The sequence below is a fragment of the Leptopilina heterotoma genome, unplaced genomic scaffold (genome assembly GCF_015476425.1).
Source record: "Leptopilina heterotoma isolate Lh14 unplaced genomic scaffold, ASM1547642v1 Lhet_26, whole genome shotgun sequence".
Lineage (NCBI taxonomy): Eukaryota > Metazoa > Arthropoda > Insecta > Hymenoptera > Figitidae > Leptopilina > Leptopilina heterotoma.
The window spans coordinates 388,453-415,987 of NW_025110969.1; the positions used below are offsets into that span (position 1 = coordinate 388,453).

The window sequence follows — 27,535 nt, forward strand, 5'->3', positions numbered from 1 at the left end:
TTGTAAATGATTGCAGAAATTCAATTATTTTCAAAAGTAAAACAGTTCTTTGCAGAAATTCAATTATGTACAAAAATTTTTTTAAATTCTTGTAAAAAGTTTCAATTAACTTTATAAATAATAAAATTCTTCACAGAAATTCAATTATGTACAAAAATTTTTTTAAATTCTTGTAAAAAGTTTCAATTAACTTTATAAATAAGAAGATTCTTCACAAAAATTCAATTATGTACAAAAATTTTTTAAAATTCTCGTAAAAGTTTTCAATTAACTTTATAAATAATAAAATTCTTCTCTAGGATTCAATTATTTTCAAAAATTTTCCTCAATTCAATGATTTTCAATATCTAATATTTTAATAAAATCAAATTTTAATTAAATTCTTTTTAGCAATTCAATTACTTTTATAAATAATGAAACTCATAGTAGAATTTCAATTATTTTTAATGCACTATTAATAAGATTCATCGAAAAATGTAATTGCATTTTTCGACGAATTTTAATAAAAAAAATTAAATTAAAATTAAAATTTTTAAATTCTTAAAAATGTTATTAAAATTTGACGAAAGAATTAAATTATTTAAAAATTAATTAATAAAATAAAATTCGATTCTTTATGAGAATTCAATTTTAAGAAACATTCAATATTATTCCCTAAATTATTTATTGCTTCCTCATAAAGGAAGCTTTGTATTAGCAAAATTTTGGATTGTCATTTTTTGACATATTTATAAATTTTTTTTTATTATGCCTAATACTTTAGTACTTTATATATGCACAGGAACTCCCCGTATAAATGTTCTAAATAAATTAAAAAAAATTTCGACGTATTTTGAACTCCGAAGTCCAAAAAACGGATTTTAAAAATTTGTCCCGATGTGTGTGTGTGTGTGTACTAACATTACATTTGCCTCAATATCTCAGAACGAGAAAGAGCTAAAGGCCTCAATTTTTTTTTAAATTGTAGGTCTCCCCGGGGGACATAAAATGAGAGTATTTTCAGCCCGATTCATGAAGTTTAACTATTTTTTTTTTGCATTTTTCATTTTGTAAAAAAACGTTTTTTGGACGTAACTTAAAAAAATGTTAGGACACTTATAAATGTTTTTCTTTAGTTTTGTAGAGTTTTTTCACGCGCATCTTTTGAGCCCTAATTGAATATTTTTCGTTCATATTAACCGGAAATATTAAACTTTAAAAAATCAAAAATTTTAGAAAATAAGACTTTTTTGAAAATTTTGTTGAAAAATGTAGAAGTTTAGTTTTGTTTTGTATTTAGTTTTGTAGAGTTTTTTCAGACGCATCTTTTGAGCCCCAATTGAACATTTTTCGTCCATATTAACCAAAGATATTAAACTTTTAAAAATCTAAAATTTTGAAAAATAAGTCTTTTATAAAAATTTTTTTAAATGATGTAAAAGTAACTTCAAAAAATTATTACCAACTTGAAGAGCATTAAAAAACGCTTCGATTGACCTATTTTTTAACCTGATTCGGGCAGAAATTATGAAATTATTGGTAGTTGAAAAATCAAGAATTGTGGAAAATATCATTTTTTCAACATTCTTGTTTATTAACTTATGAGTAATTATTAAACTATTATTATTATCTTATAGAATATATAAAAACACATTTTTTGGACCAAGATTTAATGATTTTTAACCCTTTTATAAAAAGTAATTCTTATATTTCAATTATTATTATTTTTATGAGGAAGCAAAGTGTTCATGAAATGAACACCAAAATTATAAAAATGTACAACTTGGCAGCGGTTTTTTTGTATTTAAATAATTGAATTCTCGTTGAATTTTTTAATAAAAATGGATTTAAAAAGGAATTTTAGTTCAAATTTCAGCAAATAATTGAATATTAAAAGCATTCTAAAGTAAATTTTAAAAAATAATTGAATTTAAAAAAGGTTTAAAATTAAATATTTGCAAATCAGATTTTTTCATACTTTTTAATTAAAAATTCTGTAGAACTAATTTTTTTGAAAAATTTTAATTAAGTATAATTTTTTGAAATTGGTTAATTTTTTTTAATACATATTTTTTATTTTATTACCTATTAATTATTTAATTATTAAAAATAATGGATTTTTAGAAGAATTTTAGTTTTAAAAGCAATAAAAGAAAATTGAATTTTGGAAAAGTTACAAGTGATTCCAAAAATTTAATTATTTTCCAAAGTAATACATAAAACTCTTCGCAGAAATTCAATTATGTTCAAAATTTTTTTAAATTCTCTTCAAAATTTCAATTATTATACAATTTTAATTTTTCGAATTATTACTATTAATATTATTATTATTAATTATTATTATTTTATTATTTTTCGAAAATTTTTTAATTATTTAATTATTTTTAAATTATTTTAAACTTTGTTGATAAAGTTCTTTATGTGAATTCAATTTTAAGAAAGATTCAATTATTTTATAAATTTTTTATTTTTCTATTTAAATAATTGAATTCTCGTAGAATATTCTAATGAAAATTGAGTTAAAAGTGAATTTCATTTAAAATTTTAGATAATAATTGAATATTAAAAGCATTATAGCGTGTATTTTTGGAAAGAATTGAATTTTGAAAAAATTCCAAATTAAAATCTTTGAAAATTTGAAGTTTTCATAACTAACAGTTCTGTAGAATTAATTTTGTTGAAAAAGTTTAATTGAATTAAAATTCGTCTAAAGAATTCAATTATTTAAAAATTTATTGATGAAATTCTTCATTTAATTCAATTCAATTCAATTTTTTTAAATTATTCAATAAATTGTTAGTTTTTGTATTTGAAAAAATAAATTAAGAGAAAATAGGACGAAACGAGAAGATAAAATTTTATACATCCCCCCAAAAAAAATATGAAATATTTAATAAACTGTGAGATCAGGTGCAGAAGTCACAAAGTGAATGACAATCAATTGAAGTGAAAGGACTCGTGGAGGACTGAAAGGAAAATTTTAATGGATTGGTCCAGTTCAATAGAAAAGTATCGATTTCAAAGAGAAGCTGAATCGACACACTCGGCTTTGATTAAAAGAGACTATATCTGACCAATGGCACCTGGTACAATTATAAACTCCCTTCTCACCATCCCTCTCGTGTGGGAAATGAAAAGAGAATACATACTGTCGACAGTTGCCATTTAACGCAGCTGACACGTGACTTATTTTGATTTTGCACTACAGCTACACGTTTTTTTTTTTTTTGATCCAAAATAGTATAATTGTCAACATCTGCACACCAATTGCGTGTCGAGCGAACGTTTGAACGGGTTTAATTACCGTTATAATTTATCGAGACTTTATCAACAAGCATAAAATGTACCCAACTATCGGAGCGAACTTTCAAGGGTCGTTACTCGCTGATGCGACGAGCGCACTGAGCTTGTGTCTATCAGCCATATAGGTATTTGTTTCCTGCACATGATTGCACTGCATCTGTTTAGTTAATCCCAGAGATTAATCAACGATAAAAAAAAGGATCGTGAACTTTCCCTATTAATTACACACGAAACTTTATCGAAGAACGTAAATTAACGGTTGAGGATTAGAGCCAATTTGTTTTGATAATTTGTTAGAAATTGCTCTGCTTGCAAGTAATTCCCAACTGTGGATTTTATGGGCCAAATAGTAAAAATTACTCTAGACCATTTATGGACCACTTGCTGATAAGAATATAAGTTTGAATCAAATAAGAGAACATTTTACTTAAAACTATTATATTGTTTCGTATAATATATAAAATCTTTGCCATCTTATATCGTTTGGTATTTTATAAAATCTTTGGTATTTCATATACTCTCGGCTAATTTTAAAAATTATCTTGTGGTTAGAGAACAGTTTAGTGCCCTACTAGACCAGACACTCTCTTCGTGTATAAAAAGTTTTTGATAATGAAAAGTGCAGTACCTTGTGGTGAGAGGAGTGTCCAGTGTGATTAGCGCTGGTATGATTGCTGGCTGGAATAGAGGCCAGGTCCTCGATAGTGAGTTCCGCCAGGGCGTCACTTCCTCCACTGCAACCTCCTAGCAAACCACTCTGATGTCCAGATCCTTCATCAGATCTAATTCCCGCAGTTGGCCTCTTTTGAACTCTCCTCGAGGTAACAATTTCCTTCACACCTGTCAATTCTCGCCTTGAGCCACTCACGAATCTGTAACATTTTCAATTTCAATTACATTAAAAACTATTCACTTTTTTATTAAAAAACAATAAAAATGATAGCTGGGTGAAAATTTCAGCTTCATAAAAATAGTAGAGAATATAGTCATTTTGTTGCGTAAGAAATTAATTTCCCGTGGAATTCCAAAAAAATAAAGAAAGCGTAATAGGTAATATTAATTTTTTTAAATGGTTGATCAAATTTTAATTTTTTGTTTCAGAATACAGCGGTCTGTGGAGTCAAAGGACAAAGGAATCTTCTCACGTGAGTATTATTCAATTTGTGGACATCGATGGATTTTTACCCACTTCAACAAACGATTGAAAGTGAAGAGAAATTTTGGAAATTTTACTAAATTTCCTCATGCTAGATGATGAATAATATACGATTTGATGCCCTAACAGCAAGTATTATACAACTTGTGGACATCGATAGATTTTTACCCACTTCAACAAACGATTGAAAGTGAAGAGAAATTTTGGAAATTTTACTAAATTTCCTCATGCTAGATGATGAATAATAAACGATTCGCTGCCCTAACAGCAATGGATATTTTAAGATATTCTAGGAACTTCCTAATCATATCCAGAATTTAGGATATTTTTTAAGATGTCATTAAAATATCTCAGGATGCCTCTGGAACATTCTATGGGTATCATAATTTCCTGATATCCTTAGGACCTCCATAGGATATCCTGAATATCCGGATGCTGTTAGGGTGGAGTTTCAAAAATCCTAGTGACAAATAACACTAAAGGCCATTTTCAAATTTTTTTATGACATTAAGTAGAGTTGCAAAGTTGATCTATTAAATACTTTATAAACCTTTTTTATCATATTATTTTTTTTTAATTTTAGCTTTGTACGTTATTTATTTATTTATTTATTCAAGAAGTTGACGGGTAAAACCCTTTCGTACAAAATACTAAAATAACTAAAGACTGTACTTAAATTAATAACTAAAAGCTAACTGGCCGCATTATTATGTTATGTTTAGATTTGAACTTAGAAGACTACAAAGAATTAAAATTCTGAAACTTAATTTATATTTATTAATCTAATTTATGAAAATTCATGTATTTCTTAATTATAAAAAAGAGTCATTTAAACTTTCTACAGAGTTGCCACAAACATTTAATTTTGTTTTTCCCTGATTTACAGACAAAATTTTGACTTTTTTCTCTGACCCTGAAGAATATTCTGATTCACTCTAAAAATGATCTTTTTATTTTATTATTAAATTATTATTAATTTTATTAATTTTTAATTAATCCTAATTCTATCTAAAAATTAAAATTTGTGTACAATTCAATTTTTCGTGAAATTTCGATAATTCAGAAATTTTCCAATTAAATATACATTAGAAAATAAAAATCTTGCAATAATTTTAAAAAATTCCAATGGAGCTGTTTAAAAAAATAGTTCCATAAAATTTTTAATTTAAAGCATGAGAAATTCAAATTTTTAAAGATTTTAATTTGAAACCTTTACAAAATTTAATTATTTCTAAAAATTGCACTTATTAGTAACTTCTCCGAAATTTAATTATTATCAAAAATTTTAACTGAATAATTGAATGTTTCTTAAAATTGAATTCTCATAAAGAATAACATTTTATTTTATCAATTAATTTTTAAATAATTGAATTCTTTCGACAAATTTTAATAAAATTTTTAAGAATTTAAAAATTAATTTAAAATTAAAATTAATTAAATTAAAATAACTAAATTGAGGAGCTGGATCGAAGAACCGGCTCTTCGCTCGAACTCACGCAGAAGATAGTCCCTTCGTCAGTTATGTCATGAAAATTTAAAACTCAAAAAAAAAATATTTAAAAATTATGACGTTGTAGAGGAGAAAAAAATACATCTTTTTTCTATTTACAATTTTTTTCTAGAATGCAAGTTATTAATACTAAAAAATAAAAACTAAAAAATTTTTTTCTGAAAAATTAATTACCTTTTGATAAATATATCGTCATTTCTCAGTCAAATATTAATGAAATGAACCGATTTTTTTTAGGCTTGCACAATATACCTTACCGAAGCCCACAGACCAAAGTAAAGTCCAAAAAAACAAATTGTTTATTAATTATTAATTTTGAAAGATGTTATTTACAACAACAGGAATTTCAATTTTCAACGAGAAAAAGTATGCGACGAAATTTCACATTATGAAAACTTCTCGCGAGAAAGTTTTTCCTTTATTATTCAGGAAGTTTTTCCAAAAAGAATTAAACCGATTCGATGAGAAATAAAGAAAATAAAAGAAAAATAGCGAAACAGTATTTTCGTTCGCAGCGAAAACCCTGTTCGGCAGCCATGTTTGTCATATGACTTGTAACGTACGCACGCACACATTTATATTTTACACAGCAGCGTGAGTGTGTGAGCGTGCGTAAGCTACGAGTCATATGATAAACATGGCTGCCGAACAGGGTTTTCGCTGCGAACGAAAATACTGTTTCGCTATTTTTCTTTTATTTTCTTTATTTCTCATCGAATCGGTTTAATTCTTTTTGGAAAAACTTCCTGAATAATAAAGGAAAAACTTTCTCGCGAGAAGTTTTCATAATGTGAAATTTCGTCGCATACTTTTTCTCGTTGAAAATTGAAATTCCTGTTGTTGTAAATAACATCTTTCAAAATTAATAATTAATAAACAATTTGTTTTTTTGGACTTTACTTTGGCCTGTGGGCTTCGGTAAGGTATATTGTGCAAGCCTAAAAAAAATCGGTTCATTTCATTAATATTTGACTGAGAAATGACGATATATTTATCAAAAGGTAATTAATTTTTCAGAAAAAAATTTTTTAGTTTTTATTTTTTAGTATTAATAACTTGCATTCTAGAAAAAAATTGTAAATAGAAAAAAGATGTATTTTTTTCTCCTCTACAACGTCATAATTTAAAAATTTTTTTTTTTTTGAGTTTTAAATTTTCATGACATAACTGACAAAGGGACTATCTTCTGCGTGAGTTCGAGCGAAGAGCCGGTTCTTCGATCCAGCTCCTCAATTAATTTAATTAATTTAATTAAAATTTTTTTTATTTAAATTCGTCGAAAAATATTACATTTTTCGAGTAATTTGATTAAAATTGCATTGAAAATAATTAAAATTCTGCAATGAATTTTATTATTTATGAAAGTAATTGAATCATTGCGGAGAATTTTATAAATAATTTTTAAGCAATTGTCTTTTTTCGAAAAAATGTATGTAAATTCTATGATAAATAATTCAATTCCAGTGAGAATTTCATTATTATATTTTAAAAAATAATTGAATATTCGTGTAGAATTTTGTAAAAATTGTTTTTAATTAAATTAAATTGAATTCTTATGAGAAATTTTATTAAAATAGTAGAAGATTAAAAATCATTGAATTAAGGAAAATTTTGGAAAATTTTGCCATGAATTTTATTAAAATTTTTGGAAATAATTGAATTTTATTACTTTTGAAAATAATTATTCAATTCTTGTGATGAATACTATTATTTATGAAAATAATTGGATTTTGCAATGAATTTTATTCAAAATCCTGAAAATAATTAAATTTTTTCTATGAATTTTAATATTCATTTTTAAAGATAATTGAAATGTTTACAATTTTTTTTAGATTTTTTGAAAATAATTAAATTTTTGCGAAGAATTTTATTAATTTAGAAAATAATTGAATGCTTGTGATGAATATTGTTAATGTACTTGCTTTATGCTAAAGAGTAAGCTATTTTTAACATAAATTCAATTGAAATTAATCAAACCCATAAAAAAAATAAGAACAAATTTGAGTAATAAAATTTTAAACTTGAACCATTTTTCGGATGGCTCAGGGCAAATATTTTATGGATTATTCTTTAGTTGGGTCCTCTCGTAACTAGAACAATCTTATAGTTAAAACACTTAAGAATTCGGTCCTAAAATAAAATCCTGAAATTAGGTCCTAAAATTAAAATTTAAAATGTACAGAATTAACAATCGGTAAATGATTTTTTCCGTACGTATAAAAAAACATATTTATGAACTAAGAAACTCAATTATAATAAAAAATGTCCAATGCGTTGATTATTCAGAATATTTTTGAAAGGTTCTTTGGTTTAATGAGAAGGTAACACTGTCAAAAGAAAATTGCAATTTTGGAAAGCCGGTGACTTTAATGGCATTCTGGCCATTGTTACGATCTCATACGTCACTGAAACCGGAGCTTTAATAATTCCGTTGCCTCCAGCCAGACACCTAATAACCATAGGGTTGAAGGAGAGTTTGCCACATTCAAGAAACTTTATTATAAGAAACGCTTTAGCGCAAAATCTTCTTTATGCGCTTCATTTTACTCCTTTTTAAAGCATCGATCTCATGAGTTTAGTTATTTTTACTTTATAAAAAAAATAATAATAATTCGAGGACTATCATTCCCAGAAGGGAATTGAAGCTTCACTTCATGAGAAATTCATTCTTTGAAAGTAGACCAACCTCTCCATGGCTCTCATTATATATTAACATGTATTTGCTCACGTTTCCTACTGATCAAAGCCTTATGAATATATTATGAATCATTTATAAACATACACTTTGGTTAGAAAAGAGAAAAATAAAAAAAATATGATATAGAAGAGATGAGAAATGCAAAGAAGGGAATAAAGTTTTAAACTCGCAGTTATATAGAGGAAATAAGAATGGAAACAATGAATTGAGTTTTATATTCTTTGAAAAGTGGAGAGAATAGTTTGAAAAATAGTTTGATGAAACAAAAGAAAAAAAATGAGAAAAGCTAGGGGCCAAGAGTAGAAGAAAATTGGTTAAAGACCTTCATTGTAAAGTGAACCATTGCCTGTGTTAATTCAAAAGCAAACTTCCCCGAGGGTGTTAAAATGCTGAGGGTAGAAGATTATGGTTTAGAGATTGCTCTATTAGCCAAATTAGATCATTAACCCAGTCTGCATTTCATAAACATAACAAAATGTACTGATTTTTTTTTCTTGCAATTTTCAAAACTTTATATTCAATATGGATGTTTATATTTGTATACATTTTTTTATAAATTTTTTCCTTTGTTTTTAAATTATTTTCTACTTGTGGAAATTCAAAAATGTTTGAAAAAAATTCTTATTCTAATTCAGGGTTGCCACAGGTTCATCCATTGAAAAGTCAGGGATTTTTATCAAACTGAAAAAAATTAAATTTTTAGAATTCATACGAAAATTCTGAATTTTTGTGTCATCCATTTACCTCATAAGCCACGAATTCTAATATACAAAACAAATAAACTTTTGTGGTAACCCCCTAATCGAATAGTTTGATACATTTAATTAATTGATAATTAAAATATAATTAATTAATTTAATAATTCAAATATTGTAATTATAATTTAATTAAAGTATTTAGATTCTTTTCGTTGGTTCCCATTGCGGAATTTTCTTAAATTTCATTAGATAATTTGGCTATTCACTGACACGTTTTAATTAAGTTCCCTACTGACTTTTATATGTGAATCTCCCCAAATGTCTTTTGACCTTTGCCAATTATTCAACATCGTAAAATTTATTTTATATTTATTTGTTTCCCTTCGAAATTTCGTTGACCCTTCCCCTTCATATCTTATCGAATTTAATTCAATTTCCTACTAATCTTGGAATTTTGTCCCAAATTTTTAATTTAATATTTTTATTTCTGATTTTTTTTAATCAATTCCATCTCCGGACTTTTTAATTTATTTTTCAATTTTTAATATTTTGGTACAGCATTACTACCACAATTTAGAATTTATTCATTCTACTAATTTAATATCAAAATAACTAGAAAGATAAAAATTCGACCATTCCGAGAAATATTAATTTTTATTGAAGCTGAAATCTGTTACGTTTTCAAAAGCTGAAAATAAAAATAGAATTTTCTTCAAATTGTCTCTAATTTTCTTGTCTGTAAATTTTTGAGAAATTTTCGCTTAATAATTGTTAAAGACAATGAAAATTAATTTTTCAGTCTTAAAAGACTGAAAAATAATATCAAATTGATACAACAATAATATAAAGTGTCGCATTATTTTTTTGAGGTTTTTAAAAACCTTGCGAACTTTAGTCTCATAATTTTTTCTTTCTCTGAATAAATTTTTAATTTTGCTAATAAATATTTCATTCAGGAATTTTTTTATTCTCTCTCTCTCTCTCTCTCTTTAGAGATTTATTCGCTCTCTTAAATAGAGAGCAGTGATTACTATAATTATAGAATTTGAGTGCAAAAAAGAAAAAAAAACACAAAGTGACAAACTCTCGATGTTAATCAAATGAAAGCTAAATGAGGATCGGAATAAATTCATCTCCATTTATCCAGACCAGCATCGAACCGATTAAATAAAAGTAAGCGGGTCTGATAAACAGTTGCATTTTATTGAAAGCGAGTAGACGCGGAAATTAGTTTTGACGAATCGATTGCGACTGACAATAATATGTGGGGTTCTTTAAAATTACGTGTGTCACAGCGTGAAATAAACATTCATCATTCAATTATAACTTCAATATTAATCTTTCATTTTTTTAATAGAATAAAATTGTTCACACCTGTGAGAAAAATTTTAATGCCATTAATATCTATTAAAAAAAATTATTAATTCAACTTTCGAAATTAATAATCTATAATATCTTGCTTTTATTTGAGAAAATATCGTTTTATTATCACTAGTGTATTTTTTTCTATATTTTTTTTTCTTTTGAAGAAGTTCAATTTTGCCAACTAGCCCAGGGTCAGGGTCAGTTGACGCAGGAATAAAATTATGTAATTTAAAAGTCATAAAATTATTGTTATAAATTTACGTTTATACTAATGTTTATTTCCTAGTATTTTTTTTAATTTACAAGTTTCTTTAAATTATAAAATTGATACGGAAGTGGATGAAATTGATGCCAAAAATTTGGATCAATTTTTTATTTGATCCACATTTTTGGTGTATTTAAATAAAGTACTAAAGGGAAAATATTTAATTAAATATAATTTGTATAAATTAATTGATAATTAAAATTTAATTAATTAGTTTAATAATTCAAACACAGTTTTTTTGAAATTATCAAACTGATACTAAAGTGGAACAAATATTTTTATTTTTTATATTTATAAATACAATTAAATAAATATATTTGTTAATATTATTTATAATCCTAAGTTTCTGAACGTTCAAATGATCGAAATTTATTTATTTCTTCTTGAAATAAATAAAAAATAAATTGTAATAAAAAATAAATTGTATTTTTATTACAATTATTATTTTGCCCCTCACTGTCAAGAAAATTAATTATAAACTTTCTAAATGTAAAATTTAAGTCTTTAATTTTTATTGCAATTAGTAATCTATGAAAATGTTTTTAATAAAAAATATTTTGTTCACTTGAACGTTCAGAACTTGTAGTTCGTGTTAATTTATAAATTTTATAAAAAAAATGGACCGAATTAAGGGGTGAGAGTGAAATAAAACCTTTTTTTTGTGAAAAGAGCTAAAAGAAAACTCTTTTTTTTCATTATTTATGTAAAAGAGAAATTTCACTGCCTTGAATCCATTAGTGTCATTTGTTCGCCTATTCATCACCCGCGATTGACATACTGAGTCATCTATCTTACACAGAAAATAAATCGAACAGGGGTTTACCATTCAGTTTCTTGTAAAAAGCTTCAATCAAAATGGCTACGTTTTATGCAATTTCATTTCCCCTAATCAAACTTTAACTTTGATAAAAGAAGTGTAAAATCATTTTTCGTATCAATACAAAGAATAAAAAAAACATTCTTGAAAATAAATTTTCAACCATCTGTGAAGTTTGATTTTCTTTATTAGAAATATTTATATATCTATTAAATATAAAACTAATTTTCTTTTAAAACAAGACCTTTAATTGTTAAAATAATTAATTTTATTGTAAAAGGAATCTTTTTAATTTAAAAATGTTTGAAAATAAAATTTATTTATCAAAAAGATAATAAATTATCAATTTCCTTTACTATTTCACCACTTTTTTATTGAAAAAATGAAAAAAGTTTAAAGAATTAAAGATTTCTTTTGTTTTTCAACTGAAATTCTATTATGACAAAAGGATTAGTTTTGAGCATAAAAAATTCATTCGATTTATATGATTGATTTTTTAAATTAAAGTAAAAAGTATATAATTTTTTTTTTTGAAAAATAACAAAGATAATAATAAATAAAAGTAATAATATTAAATTTGAAAGAAGTTAACAATTTTCCCGAATCAATCTACACAAATAAATTAAATATCTTTAATAAATCTCGATAAGCTCATGGGCTTCAATGTATCGACAGCACAGCTGCCCTAATACAGAAACCTGCTTAATTTGAAAAATATTTTCAAAATTAATTAATAATTTCAAAATTGTCAAAGAACTCTGAAAAAAACGGTAGCATGGTGGGATACGAGCCCACGACCTTTATATTGCCGGTAGACTGCTCTGACCACTAAGCTACACTGTTAACTTCTTTCAAATTTAATATTTAATCACCGAATGATAAATTCACTTCCTTCAAAAAGTAATAATAATTGATTATAGTTCAATAAACAAATAACATATTGTTAATAATTTTAAATAACTTAAAGTATTTAATTTATTTTGTTTAAATTAATAAATAATACTAGTAATTAATTAATTATTTATTAGTATTATCAATAAATAGTTGAAAAAATATTAATAATCTATTTCAAAAATGTGTCCTTTTAATAGTAAATTGAATTCTTTTAATAAGTAAAGAATATATGTTTAAAAGACTTTCTTTTCTTCTAAGCGGAAATCCTTTTAAATAAATAATAGAAGGAAAATCCGTTTAGGATGAAAAGATTCTTCTAAATTTAAATAGATTGTTTTCTCAGTGTAATAATAATAATAATAATAATAATAATAAATTATTTAATTATTTATTATAATACATTAAAAAAATTATTTGATTCAAATAACCGAGTACTTGTCTATTGCCAAATAAATATTTACTTGAATTATATAACTTTTATTTAAATCAATTAAATGGTATTTGAATCAATAGTTTCACTATTTGAAGCAATTATGAATTGAACCATTTAATTGACTCAAATAAACATTATTTGATTCAAGTAAATATTTAAATGATAATAGTCAAGTAATCAGTTATTTAAATCTAATAAATTTTTTTTAGTGTATTTAGAATTCAAATAAAAAAAAAATTATAAAAATAATAACAAAAATAATAGTAAAAATAATAATAAAAATAATAATAATAACAATAATAATAATAATAATAATAATAATAATAATAATAATAAAAATATTAATAATGATAATAACATAAAAAATAAATTTATATCTAATATTAGACATTTTTAAATAAAACAAAAAATTAATAAATAAATAAATTGTGCTTATGGTAAAATATTTCTTATTTTTATCAAAATTTCTATTATGTTATACTTCTCTTGTTTTGATCCCAGGGGAAATTTTGAAATTTAATAAATCTGAACCATTTTGGTTTTCTCCTGAAGAGGTTGCGAAACCTCCCACGTATATCAATCTGTTGTTTACGAAGCTTGCATTGCAAATTTGTCAAAAGAGGAAGGGGGGTAGGGGTTTTTTTTACTTTTACACTGAAAAAAATTTATTTGATTCAAATAAACGATTACTTGCGTCTAATAATTTCTATTTGAGTCAATTGAATTATATTTGAATCAATAATTTCAGTAAATATTAAAGCATTTAAGACAAATACCATGTAATTGACTCAAATAAAATTTATTTCATTCAAGGAAATATTTGATAAAAATCAAGTAATCGATTATTTCAAATGAAATAAATTTTAACTCTTTAGTATTACAATAACAAATAAAAAAAATATAACAGGAAAAATTATTATCATAATATTCTCTTTAAAAAAAGTATTGGTAGCATATAAAAAATTTAAAATATCAAATTGCAACGAATTGATACCATTTCAATTTTTAACAAATCATAAATTTACTTAAATTTTAGTATCAATTTGATTCAATTTTGTTGTCAGTTTGATCCAATTTGGTATCAGTTTGAAACCTTTAGCAAAGCAGAGGGATTTGAAAAATTAAAAATTCATATTAATAGTCGATTTTTTTATTAATTTTTTTACTTAATCGATTGATACAATCGATTACAATTGATACAAAATTTCTTCATTAAAAAGTAGGTAATTAAAAATTTCTCTTAAAGAACTCAATAACTTGAAAAAACATTATCGAAAAAATAGATTTTTCTCCAAATCGCTGCGTTTGGAATTTTTAAATCTTTACCCCAAAAATTAATATCCAATTTGAAATTTAATCAAAACTTAACCTCACAGACATGAAAAAAAAATTAACAAAAAATTATTCTTTAAATTAAATTTAAAATTATTCTCTAAATATTTAAATCTTTATGTCTTTACCTACAGATTTAAATATTTAAAAAGAATAATTTTTTTCTGTTCATGTAATATTTAAAATAAAATTTAAAAATTACATATAAAATTACATGAAAATTCAAAATTATCCATAATTATATTATTCTTCATAAACAATTAATTCCTGACTTGAGAATGGAAAGCAAATACTCCCGGTTATCCAAATAATCTAAAAGGGTAAAAGCTTTTAGGGTTGAGAAGATACAGCTTTTGTGTTTTGCACCGGAAATCAAATATAGAATATCAAGTTAAATTTACCCTTTATATATTCTTGTCAGAGTCTAGAGTTCACCTTTCTTCGATATTTTGTCACAAATCACAATATTTATAAATTACAAATCCCTAAAATTTTCACGCACTGGCACTCTCGTCACAGAAGGAAATATTTTTTTTTTAAAAAGACAAGCCCTTTTTCCTTTATACACTATACACGTCGCGATAAAAAAATTGTATAAAAAAATTGAGAGCCGTCATGGTTTAATTGACCTGCAATAATAATGTTTAACTGGGAAACCGACGGTTCACCCCGCGGAGAGAACAACTATCGGCAAACACGACTTTCCGTAAGGTTTTGGTTCTCGTTCGACGAGACACCACCCCCGCCCCAAAAGCAACTCTAGAAAGAGCGAGCATCCCTTGCCCGGCACATTCTACTATCGCCACCCCTCTACAAACTACGATGCCTTTAAAAAGCACCCTTCCTATTTTGCCGGATGTCGCCAGCAGGTCGCAGCACTCCCAGTGCCGGTGGATCGATCCCAAATGACGTCACGTTCGCCTGCAACACGCAGGCCTCGAAAGTTGAGCAGGCAAGACTCCCGAAAAAAAACACCCCCTCAGGATCGTAGCGATATTCCTACACCAAACGTTGAGGGTTGTTAATTCAGTTCTTTAGGTCACCCGGTATTAGGGTGACATAAAGAATTTCATTTTCTTTGATGAAAAAAAAGAAAAGGAAAATTTGCACCCGCTATAAATTTTTTTCTTTCTGCTGATGTCTTAATATTTTTTTTATTCGGGAGAATTATTTTTTATTTCGCTGATATGATGAGAATTTTTCTAATGGGATAAATACACTTTTTTAGCCTTACTAATTGATAAGTAAAATTCTACGAAGAATTCGTAGAACTGTTTTATTAACAGTCGATAAAACAGTTTCACAAATTCATTTAGTGAAATAGATGACTACTCTTTAAATCTGAATTAGTTAAAATTAAATGTTACTCTTGAAATGACGAAAAGTCATCTGACAAATGATTTAGTAAAAATTTTACTAAGAATTAGTTAAATTTTACTAACTTATGGTAGAACTGTCATCTGCCAAATGATTTAGTATAAATTTTACTAGGAATTAGTGAAATTTTACTAACTGTTGGTAGAACTGTTTTATCAATAGTCGATAAAACAGTTTCACTAATTCATTTAGTAAAATAAGTTACATTTAATTATTGAAATTCTACTAAAACTTTAGTAAAATTTTACTAACAATTAATATTTTATACTAATTGAAAAGGGGAAAAGTCGTTCACGAAGTTTTAAAAAAGATAAACTAGATTTGGAATTTAGAAGAAGACAAGAATTCTAGATTTTTTAATTTGTCCGCCATATTGTAGTTGCCATTTTGAATTTTCCAAATCTTACAATCAGGCTTCGTACTCTACTAAAACGTACTCTTTATAATAATCAATTTAAAAAATTACAAAATACAATTCTTTCAAACAATTCAATTATTTTAAATAAATTTTTGAAAAATAATCATTTTCAATATCTATTATTCAAATAAAAAATTTTCGAAAAGAATTCAATTATTTAAAACACCCTTTACATAAAACTTATCGAAAAAAACAAATAATTAAAAAACATTTTTATAAAATTCTTCCCAAAATTTCAATTTTTTTAATACAATTTTAAATAAATTACTGGAAAATACAATTATTCTTAAAAATTCAATTAAAATTCTACAAAAGAATTCAATTATTTAAAAAATTTTGATATAATTAGTTTAATTTAATAATTATTTTCAAAAGCTGTAATGTGATTCTTCGTAACAATTCAATTATTTCAAAAAAATTTTAATAAAATGCTTCGTAGAAATTTAAATGGTAATTTAAAAAATTTGCCCAATTTTAATTATTTTTATATTCATTCTTTTAATAAAAAATTTCCTCAAAGAATTTAATTAATACAAAAAATTTTTAACAAAATTTATAGCAAGAGTTCAATTTTTTTCATAAAATACGAAATTCTTTGGAAAAATTAAATTAGTTTTAATATAATTTGAATAAAATTTGTTGATGAAATTTAATTATTTTTTAAAAGTTTAACAAAATTTGTTGATAGTATTTACAAAATTATTTTTTAAATTGTGATAAACTCGTTAGATTTAGAAGAATTTAATTATTTTCAGTAAATTTTAATAAAATTACTCGTGCGAACTTTTTTTTCGAAACACTGAAAAAAAATTATTTAATTCAAATAACCGTTTACTTGACTATTATTAATTAAATATTTACTTGAATGAAATAATTATTTTTGTATTTGAGTCAATTAAATGGTTTTGACTCAAATACTGAAGTCATTGATTCAAATATATTTAATTGATAATTTATTTGAATCAAATAAATTTTTTTTTCAGTGAATTGAATTTGTATTTAAAAAAATTTTGTTATTACTATTTTAATCCATTATTTTTATAAATAATAAAATTTTCACAGGAATTTCTATTATTTTTTTAGCATTTCTTTCAAAATATTTGGTTTTAGGTTGAAAAAAATGAAAAATATTATTGTTAATAATTTTTTTATATGGAAATCCATTTGTTTATTTTTCTAAATAATTTTAAATCATGTTTTTAAAATAAAATTTATGAAAAAATTATGATAAAATTATGATTTGAAATTAATTAGCAAAATAAACACATGAATTTCCAAATAAAAATATTGAATAACAATGGTATTTTTAACCGTTTTTTTAAATGCTTCAAAAATAGTAAAAATCAATTTTTTTATTCGGCATTTTTTTTGTTACAAAAATATTTTTTGCAAAATTACGAATGAATTTAAAAATCTATCAATTTTTAAGAAGAATAAAAATTCAGAAAGGGTCAAAAAAATTTCTGACCCGTTTTTATTTTATGACCATTGAATTCTTCTTAAGAAAAATTATTATAAAAATAATTTTATGGAAGATTTAAGTCATTTTCTTGATATATTTAAAAATGTAGACAAAACCTCCCCTTATAAGAAGTAAAAAAAAATATCGCCGTTCAAAAGTTAAATAACTTCAAAGCCTTCAAAGAAATCCATTATTCAAGGTAAAAGCATCATAAACATATAACCTATAAGTGTTTGCTTCCTAGATTTCTGTGTACTGAGTCACAATTAATTATAATAATAAAAATAAATAATAATAATATTATAAAAATAAATTATTATAAAAATAAATAATATAATTAAAATAAATAATAATATAATAAGAAACAATTATTTAAACTTGAAAAATTGAAAATGAAAACAAAGCAAAAATGGAAGAGAATTATGCAAACGCAAAAAAAACATTAAGTACAGGAAGAGAATTTCTAAAGGATTTGAATACTTAAATGCAATATTTTGAAGCTGAAAAAACTTGTGTAAAAAAATTAAATGCAAGACTTTAATTAATGTAAATTTTTGAGAGGATTCTTTTCACGTCCCTGAAAGGAAACCTGCGGATCATTCACCTTCTATATATGTATAATTCTCGATTCCTTCCTGGAACTGGCTCCATCTGACACCTTCTCTTGTTATTACGTTGACACGAAACGCATAATATTATCGACTTTTTCACTTTGAAAATTAAACACAATTGAATTCAAAAAAAGAAAGTTTAATAACAAAATAAAAAAGATTTTAATCCTTTAATATTATTTAGTAAGATATATTTTAATAATAATAGTTAATCCCTTTAATAAATATTATTATTTATTATCAATAATATTTATTTAAATAATAAATTTTAATTAAAAATTTTAATTTATTAATATTTAATAATAAATTTTATTATTAATAATAATATTTAATCTCTTTAATAACTATTATTATTAAAAAATATTTAATTATGACTATATAAATTATTCCTGAGGCAGAAACATGTTTATTAAAATTAAAATAATAATGAACGTTTTGTTGTTCTCTTCCATAATATTATATTGTTTATGTAAATATTTATTGCATCAATTTAGCCGATGGTATAATGAAATAATATTAATTATTTATTATCAAAATTATATATATATATATATATATATATATAATTTATAATAAATTTTAGAGAAAATATGAACTTGCCTCGATAGTAAATTTTACGCTTTGTTGAATTAGACATTCGATTCAGCAATTTAAAAAAGTAAAAATATATATTCACAATGTTGAAATTCCATTTACTCGATATTGGAAAATCAATTTCAAATGAAGGGAGAAAAATAGCAGACTTTCCAGTATTCTATCATTGAGCGTTACCAATTGCCACTAAATAGACTTTATTTCTCGCAGTTATCACTTTTTGGTGCCAAGACGTCTAGACTCAAAGATGCACATCCGTTCGATAAAGTTGGATTCTCGTTTTTTTTCATTTTTTTTTTTTTTTGTTGCCAACGAGAACTATTATTCGGGAAGTTATATATATTTTGTAACCTTTTATACAAAAGCGATTTCACGAGCTTCAAGGATTCACGACACAATATGTATATATCGCTCATGACAAAAGACCTTGCTTATCATTTCTCCATGTTTCCACAATTTTATTCAGAAATTTGAGAAATGTTTCTATTATTGTTGCTTATTCACTGGCTCGGGGTATTATTTCAAAAATTGACGTATTATACAAAGAAGGATTATTTGTTTTTTATTTTTGAAAGATGAAAATAATTTTGATCTAGATTAAGCTAATCACTAAAAATATGAAAAATTTCTGGAAGCTTTTTAGAATATTTTCAGGAAGTTAGAAATGCCTGCTCTAAGGAAGCTTTTAGGCAAATTTCATAAGCCTAGTAATTTTTTTTTATAAATCTTCGTATAAACATTTTTTTCTTTTAATTACAGTTGAGTTACTTCGTACTCATCTACTAAAACCTACTACTTTCTACTTTTTTTTACGATTTGCTACTATACTTTTAATTCGCTAATATAGTTAAAATGAAAAAATTATTCTAAAAAAGTTTAATAAAATGCTTAGAAATAATTCAAAAAAATTAATAAAATTCTTTCAAACGATTAAAATATTTTCAAAAATTTTTCGAAATTCAATTATTTTCTATATTTACTATTTGAATAAAAAGTTTCCCAAAAGAATTCAATTCTGAATTAAAAAAAATGTTTGCAAAATTCTTTGTAAACATTCAATTATTTAAAAAGATTTTTAAAAAATTCTTCGCAAGAATTTAATTATATTAAACAATAATAAAATACTTCTCTAAAATTCAATTACTTTTTAAAAATTTTAATAAAATTCGTTGCAAGAATTCAAGTTTTTTTTATAAGCTATAAAATTCTTCTCATACATTCAATTACTCTTGTAAATTTTAATAAAATACTTTGAAAAAATTCAATTATTTTTATAAGTTGTAAAACTCATCGCTGGATTTCAATTATTTTTCATTCAATTTTAAATGAAGTCATCGAAAAATGCAATTAATCATTAAAATTTTATTAATATTCGTCAAAACAATTCAATTATTTAAAAATTTGGAAATAATTTGTTTTAAAAAATTTTATGAAATTCTTTGTAAGAAGTCAAGTATTTTCCAAAAATTTAAATAAAATTCTTCGTTGAAATTTAATTAATTTCCAAATTTTTTCGAAATTCAATTATTTTTAATACTATTTCAATAAAACTTTCCGAAAAAAGAATTCAATTATTTAACAAAATTTTTTAAATAATATTGGTCGCAAGTATTCAATTATTTTCATGAGTTATAAAATTCTTCGGAAATATTCAATCATTTTCAATACAATTTAAAAAAAAATTTCGTGATAGAATTTAATTAGGTATTTTTAAAATGTTTAACAAAATTAGTTAATGAAATTCTTTTATTTATAAAAATTGCGATAAACATTTTAGACGAATTCAATTATTTTCAGTATAGAGTTTTAATTAAATTCCTCATACAAAATTATATTTTCTTCAAAACAATTGAATTTGTAAATTTTTTTTATGTTTCTAATTCATTATTTCCATAAATTATAAAATTTTCACAGAGTTCCAATTATTTAATTAATTTAATTTAGTTTACTTTTTACACTTTTTAGTACAATTTTAAATATGAATTCTTTGAAAAATACAATTATTTTTGAAGACTTTATCAAAATTCTTCGAAAGAATTCAATTATTTAAAAAAAAATATGAAGTTCTTTATAAGAATTAAAGAAGGAATATTCAATAAATTATTTATTATTGTATTTAAATTAAATAATTGAATTCTCGTAGAACTTTCTATAATGAGAATTGATTTAAAATTGAATTTCAGTTGAAATTTTAGATAATAATTAAATATTGAAAAAGAGTTTTTTACTGAGAATTTTTAGAAATAATTAAATTTCATAAGATTTTTAAACGAAAATCTCTGAAAATTGTAATTGTTGTAAAACTGTAATAATATTAAAATTTTTATTTTGAAATAAAGAGATTAAAGTTTTGAAGAATTTTATTTTAAAATTTGAACAGAAAAATGATTGAATTTTGGAGGAATTACAGTTGAAATTTTTAGAAATACTTAAATTTCAAAATGGATTTACATTGAAATCAATTAAAATATTTTAATTCTTGTGGAACAATAAATAGGTACTTGAATATTTATCATAAGAAAGTTATTTTATTTTTGAATGTAATTTAATTTAGAAATATTATGAAAATATTGAGTGGTCAAACTTAATTTTTCGACAGCAATAGTTTTACCACTTTTTTCAGTCTTAAAGCTACTTTTTGCTACTTTTTTAAAAATAATTATCGAGTACGAAGCCTGTAAGCTGTAATAACAAAAAAATTAATAAATACTAATTATTAATTAATTAATAAATTAAGTTAAAAAAATATTTTTTCACTATGAATTTCTGTTTCATTAGACTTTTTGGTTACAAGATTATTTTTTTCTGTTAACAATATACTTTAGCCAAAATATTTTTTACTCGGCATATTTTAACGGAATACTTTGGAACTAACCTCTAATTCTGTGTAGGGTTCTCAAGTTAGCGAAGACCGCGAAGATACTCAATATCGGATATTAATTTTCGGAGAATTTGGATACCAAAACGACACTAAAATTACTAATTTCCTTCATCTAGAATTCTAACACTTTTTGAGACTTTTAAAAACTTTTGAAAAGTCTCTTTAATTTTTGCGTTTCTTAAAAAACAGAAAACCTGTTCTAGGACAACTTTGTTAGTTTCCCCAACTTCTGCATAGCTACAGACAAAAACCCAAATTAACACTTGAAAGAGAAATAAAAATCGTAACGTTTGTAATAATAAAAATGTATTTATTCAATTTAACAAAATTTTGCTAACACGTCAAAATTCTACAATTCACAGAAAAAACAACGATAATCTAATTTTAAGAAGAACCTACTTAAATAGGAGCCAAGAATATTCCCTACTTAAATTAAGTGGCCCCACTTAATTTAATATTCTTGGCTCCTATTTAAGTAGGTTCTTCTTAAAAATTAGATAATCGTTTTTTCTGTGTTCCACTACATAAATTCATTCTGAATTATTTTTTCTAAAATTTTTACGCAAGTATTTCGAAATATTCTTAACAAACTCCCTCAATGGTGACTGTGCTTCGATGAATGATTCACAACATCTAAATTCTCTTGATCGAGACACATGAGCCGCTTCAAGATCAAATCCAAAACGAAGTAAACCTCCAACTTCAAGATAATGATCATTCACATATCGTGTACACCATACCTTATAAATAGTAATATTTTGCTCGAAATCGGGCAATTTTGAGGTAACCAATTGCGCTGCAGTGCCCCACGCCTCCTCATAATCCACTTCAACGAAAACATTCAGAAATCTCTCATTGATCCTATCGATAAAATTAAAGTACTGCTTGTTGAGTTCATCGAAATTAGAAATAACATCCAGAGTTTGTTCGATTTTTAAACAACTGGTCCAGTCGAAATTATTCGGATTCTCGAGAAACTCGGTCGTTAACGAAAAGTCCTTGTCGTTTGGCCTAATAATTCCTTTCTTGATTGCACCCGCTTCGTCAACGATGCGCAACGATTGTTTGACACCAGTTAGAGGATTTCCCACCGCTAGTGGAATAACATTGAGAGGCGAGGTCCTTAATCCCAAATTCTCTGCATAATCCGAGAGATTTTCGTATTTGAGATCAGTGACTTCGGGTAGAATCGTTTGACCTTGAATGTTAATTTTACCAATTTGATCGACGTAGAATGATAGAGGAAACATGGACACTAGGAGGGTGTCCTTTGTGCGTTCAACTCGAGAGTCAAGTTCATCGTCGGCTGTACCAAAAACACTGGATTTCGTCGCTAATCTCACTTTTGCTTCTATTTGAAGAACGGTTACCACGACTAATGTACTCAAATCGGTGACTTCGATTGAAACGTTGCAATTATCCCTAAGTTCGGTTATTAGTGCCTTACATATGTCGATTAAATAGACTGTTGAAATGGGGATTTTCATGTGTGGCTTGAATGTTGAAATTTTTGTACTCCCAAACAGGCATTCGACATTGTGTCTTGATTTTATTTCCATTTCTTTTTCGAAACGATTCACAAAATCATTTTTTGATGATGAGTCTATGATTGAATAGGTATTAACTCTGAAAGGGGAAAAAATATTTCTATAGTTTACTGAATTTTTCTAGACTTAGAAGTTCAGGGCTCGAACCATAGTACGGTGTTTTAAGGACCAAAAATTAACAAATACGGACCAAATGCCAACAAAAATATAACCAGACGGAGTCAAATAAGAGAACCTACTTCAAAACTAGAAATTATATTTTGTCATGTAAAGAAAACAACAATCGGTTATTTTTAATTGATTTAGAAGCAAAAAGTCAGTCACTGATTGTTATAGTTAAAACTATGATTTTCAACTGATTCAAAAGAGAGTTGTTTTTAATTCACTTTTCCCTGATTTCCAGACGAAATTTTCATCAATTTTTCCCTGACCCCAAAAGAATATTCTGCGATTCACTCTCAAATTGGATACTCAAAAAAATGTTCCATTACATTTACTTACGAATTTCTCCAATAAATTGTAAAATTATTCAAAAACACCAATAACTTCTTTTTTAAATAAATATTTTTAATCATTATTATTATTTTTCCAAAGGAATTAAGATTTTTAAAAAATTCAAATTTAAACCTTCTGAAATTTAATAACTTATAAAAAATTGTTATACAACATGAAGATAACGATCACTCCGAGTCGAAGACTCGGAGTGATCGCTATCTTCATGTTTTAAAATAATTTACATTTCCATAAAATTTTACAAAAAAAAAATAAATTTACAAAAATTTTAATAAAATCTTTCGCAAGAATTCAATTATTTTTGAAATAATACAATTTTTCACATCAATTCAATTATTTTCATAAATAATAAAAAAAATAAAAAAAATTATAAATAATAAAATTTTTCATAAGATTTCAATTATTTTTAAAGCAATTTTAAATGAATTTCACAAAAAATGTAATTATTTTCAAACATTTTTTGCAAGAATTCAATTACATTTCAAAAATATAATAAAATTCTTCGCTGAAATTAAAATATTTTCAAAATATACTATTTTAATGAATATTCTCAAAAAAATTCAATTATTTTTTTTAAAAAATGTAATAAAATTCATTGAAAGAATTCAATTATTTTAGTAAATAATACAATTCATCACAGGATATCAATTATTAAAAAAAAATTGTAATAAAAATACGTTACAAGACTTCAATTATTTTCCTAATTAATAAAATTTTGTACACGATTTCAGTTGTTTTTAATAAAAAATTTTGAATAAATTCTTCGCATAATGTAATTAATTTCAAAAATTTTATTAAAATTCTTCGAAAGAAATAATTTTTGCAAAAGTTTGTAGAGAATTTTCAAATTCATTTGTTTACAATTCAATTTTACCAAACTTCGATTATTCAGCAAATCCTTCAATTAAATATATTTTAAAAAATTTTTAATTCCAAGTAATTTTAAAAGAAATTCAATTAATTTTTTTCAAAAAAATTAGTTCTAAAAAATTGTCAGTTAAAAGTATAAAAAATTCAAATTTCCAAAGGATTTTAATTTGAAACCTTTTCGAAATACAATTAATTCTAAAAATTCACGCTATAATGCTTTTAATTTTCAATGATTATCTAAAATTTTAAATAAAATTTAAATTTAAATTTATTTTTAATAGAAAATTCTAGAAGCATTCAATTAAATTAAGTATTTAATTAAGTACAAAAATAAATAAATCATTGAATAATTAAATGTTTCTAAAAATTGAATTCTCATAAAGAATTTTATGAACAAAATTTTAAATAATTGATTTTTTTGGCGAATTTTAATAAAATTTTTAAGAATAATTACATTTTTTGATAAATTCGATTACAATTGTATTAAAAATAATTTAAATTCTGCGATGAGTTTCACTATAAAATTATAATTTATGAAAATATTTTAATCTTGGTAAAAAATTCCAATATTTATGAATATAATTGAATTGATATTTAATAATCATTATTTATGAAAATAATTGAATTTTTCGTAGAATTGTATCAAATTTTTTTAAATAATTGTATTGTTTTGCGAATTTTAATAAAATTTTTAAGAATAGTTTCATTTTTCTAGGAACTTGATTAAAATTGTATAAAAAATAATTCAAATTCTTTATGAAAATAATTAAATGTTTGCGTAAAATTTTTTTAAAATTTTCTTTAATAATTGAATTTTTGCGAAGAATTTTATTACTTTTGAAAATAATTAAATTTATGTAATAATTTGTAAATTCTCTGAAATTCAATTATTTTTTTTAAACTAAAATTCTTCTATAAATTCATTATTTTTATAATTAATTAAAATGAAAAATATCTTAACGAATTCGAGCCCTGAATATTCAGTTTTTCTTTAAAAATTTTTGAAATTTTCCAAAAGTGTTTCTTTATTTTTCGATTAAAAGATAAAAGTTTTATAACTCCGTGCAATTTAAAAATTAAGATTCGTGAATTTGGCATTGACGCTGAGAATAGAAAAAAAACTTTAGAAAGTCTAATAAAATTTTTATAGACAATTTAACGGTTTGACGGAGAAAAATGTTAAAAAGTTGCATGTTTTGTTTCATAATTCCCCTGATTGGTTTTTTGTTTTCACTCATGTCAGAAGTAATTTACATATTAAATTAAGTTAAATATTTTTAATTTTGTTTAATTTCTTGCTGTAAACTGTGAAAAATATCCTACAAAGTTATAGAATACTATAGATAAAGGAAAACCGTGACTTATAAGTCACGGAATCAAAATGTTACTAAATTTAGTAACATTTTGATTCCCTAAGACCCCGAGAGTCGACGCCAAATTCAAGAATCTAATATTATTCCTCTTAAGGTTCAAACTTCATTTTGAAATTGAAAATTATAAATTTTTAATACAATTATGAAAATGGATAAAATAACTTTTATTATTTATAAAATAAAATGTAACAAAACAAACAAAGAGCATTTGTATCATTATGACGTCACAGTTGGTGCAAAGCACGTGTTCTAAAACTATGAAGTCATAATGATTTATAGTGAATGTAGATTTTTACCTTTCTTGCAAGAAACTTGCCATTGATGACTTTATAGTGGAAACGGTTGTTTAAAATTCCAATTAATGTAATTTATAGTAAAATTGTGTATAATTTTGTCGGTTCCCAAAGAAACGTATTTGATGATGTTAAACGTTACAACAAGTACAACTGTATACGATGGAAGACGAGGTCTCAAACTGAATACCTAGGTCCTTAAAACCACAAAGAAGGTGTAGATCTGACCGTATGAAAATAATGACACGAGCGCCGAGTGTCATTACCGTGAAAGTGTGTAATTAGCCCTTTGCCCCAAGTTTTCAAAGCAGGTACAAATGTTTTTCCAAAATGATAAAATTGCATCGTTACGCACGTTTAGACTTTAGTTTAGTTGAATTGAAACAGGATTCGAACTCGATGATTAATTTTACAAAAAGTAGCAAAAAAGTAGAAAGTAGTAAAAATGTTACTATCGAAAATTTAAATTTGACGACTCAATTTTTTCATAATTTCCAAATTAAATTACATACATTCTATTTATTTAATTAAAATTAAATATTTAATTAATTAACTTCGTTAATTTAATTGAGTTAAAATTAGGTATAATTCTCTAAATGAGGCATTTAATATTCCATTAAATAATCAATTAATAATCAATTAATAATCATTAAATAATTAAATAATCCATTTAATAATCCTATTTTAACAAATAGGATAATTTTTTTAAAATAAATATTTAAATACCTTAAATTATTTTCCTACAGGAATTAAAATATTTTTAATGTTTAATGTAAAGCCATTTTGAAATTTTTAAAAATTTCAAATGATTTCTTACAAAATTCAATAATTTTTGTTGTTGAAATTTTTAAATAAAATTCTTCAAAACTTTGATCATTTTTATTTCAAAATAAATATTTTTAATATTATTACAGTTTTACAACAATTAAAATTTTCAAAGATTTCAATTTAAAAATCTCTTAAAATTTAATTATTTCTAAGAAATCACTCTATAAAGTTTCTAATATTCAATTATTATATCTAAAATTTGAACTGAAATTCAATTTTAATTCAATTCTTATATTAAGAAGTTCTAGGAGAATTCAATTATTTAAATACACAAGGAAAATAATTTATTGAATTTGAATATTTCTTAAAATTTAATTC

At 23.9% G+C, this 27,535-nt stretch overlaps 2 protein-coding genes across 4 annotated transcripts in view; both read right to left on the minus strand.

Annotated features, from left to right (window-relative positions):
* Positions 1-27,535, minus strand: part of LOC122503301 (protein sickie) — a 522,267-nt gene that overhangs the window by 204,469 nt on the left and 290,263 nt on the right. For all 3 annotated transcript variants that reach the window (XM_043613785.1, XM_043613784.1, XM_043613786.1), the window contains one exon: positions 3,911-4,154. In XM_043613785.1, coding sequence (XP_043469720.1) covers positions 3,911-4,154 — 244 coding nt within the window. The remainder of the gene's footprint in view (positions 1-3,910; positions 4,155-27,535) is intronic.
* LOC122503305 lies at positions 22,258-26,686 on the minus strand. Its single transcript, XM_043613791.1, has 2 exons — positions 26,393-26,686; positions 22,258-23,419 (listed from the first exon to the last, which is right to left on the minus strand). Exons 1-2 carry the CDS (start codon positions 26,413-26,415, stop codon positions 22,324-22,326), a joined length of 1,119 nt encoding a protein of 372 aa, XP_043469726.1. The 5' UTR covers positions 26,416-26,686; the 3' UTR covers positions 22,258-22,323.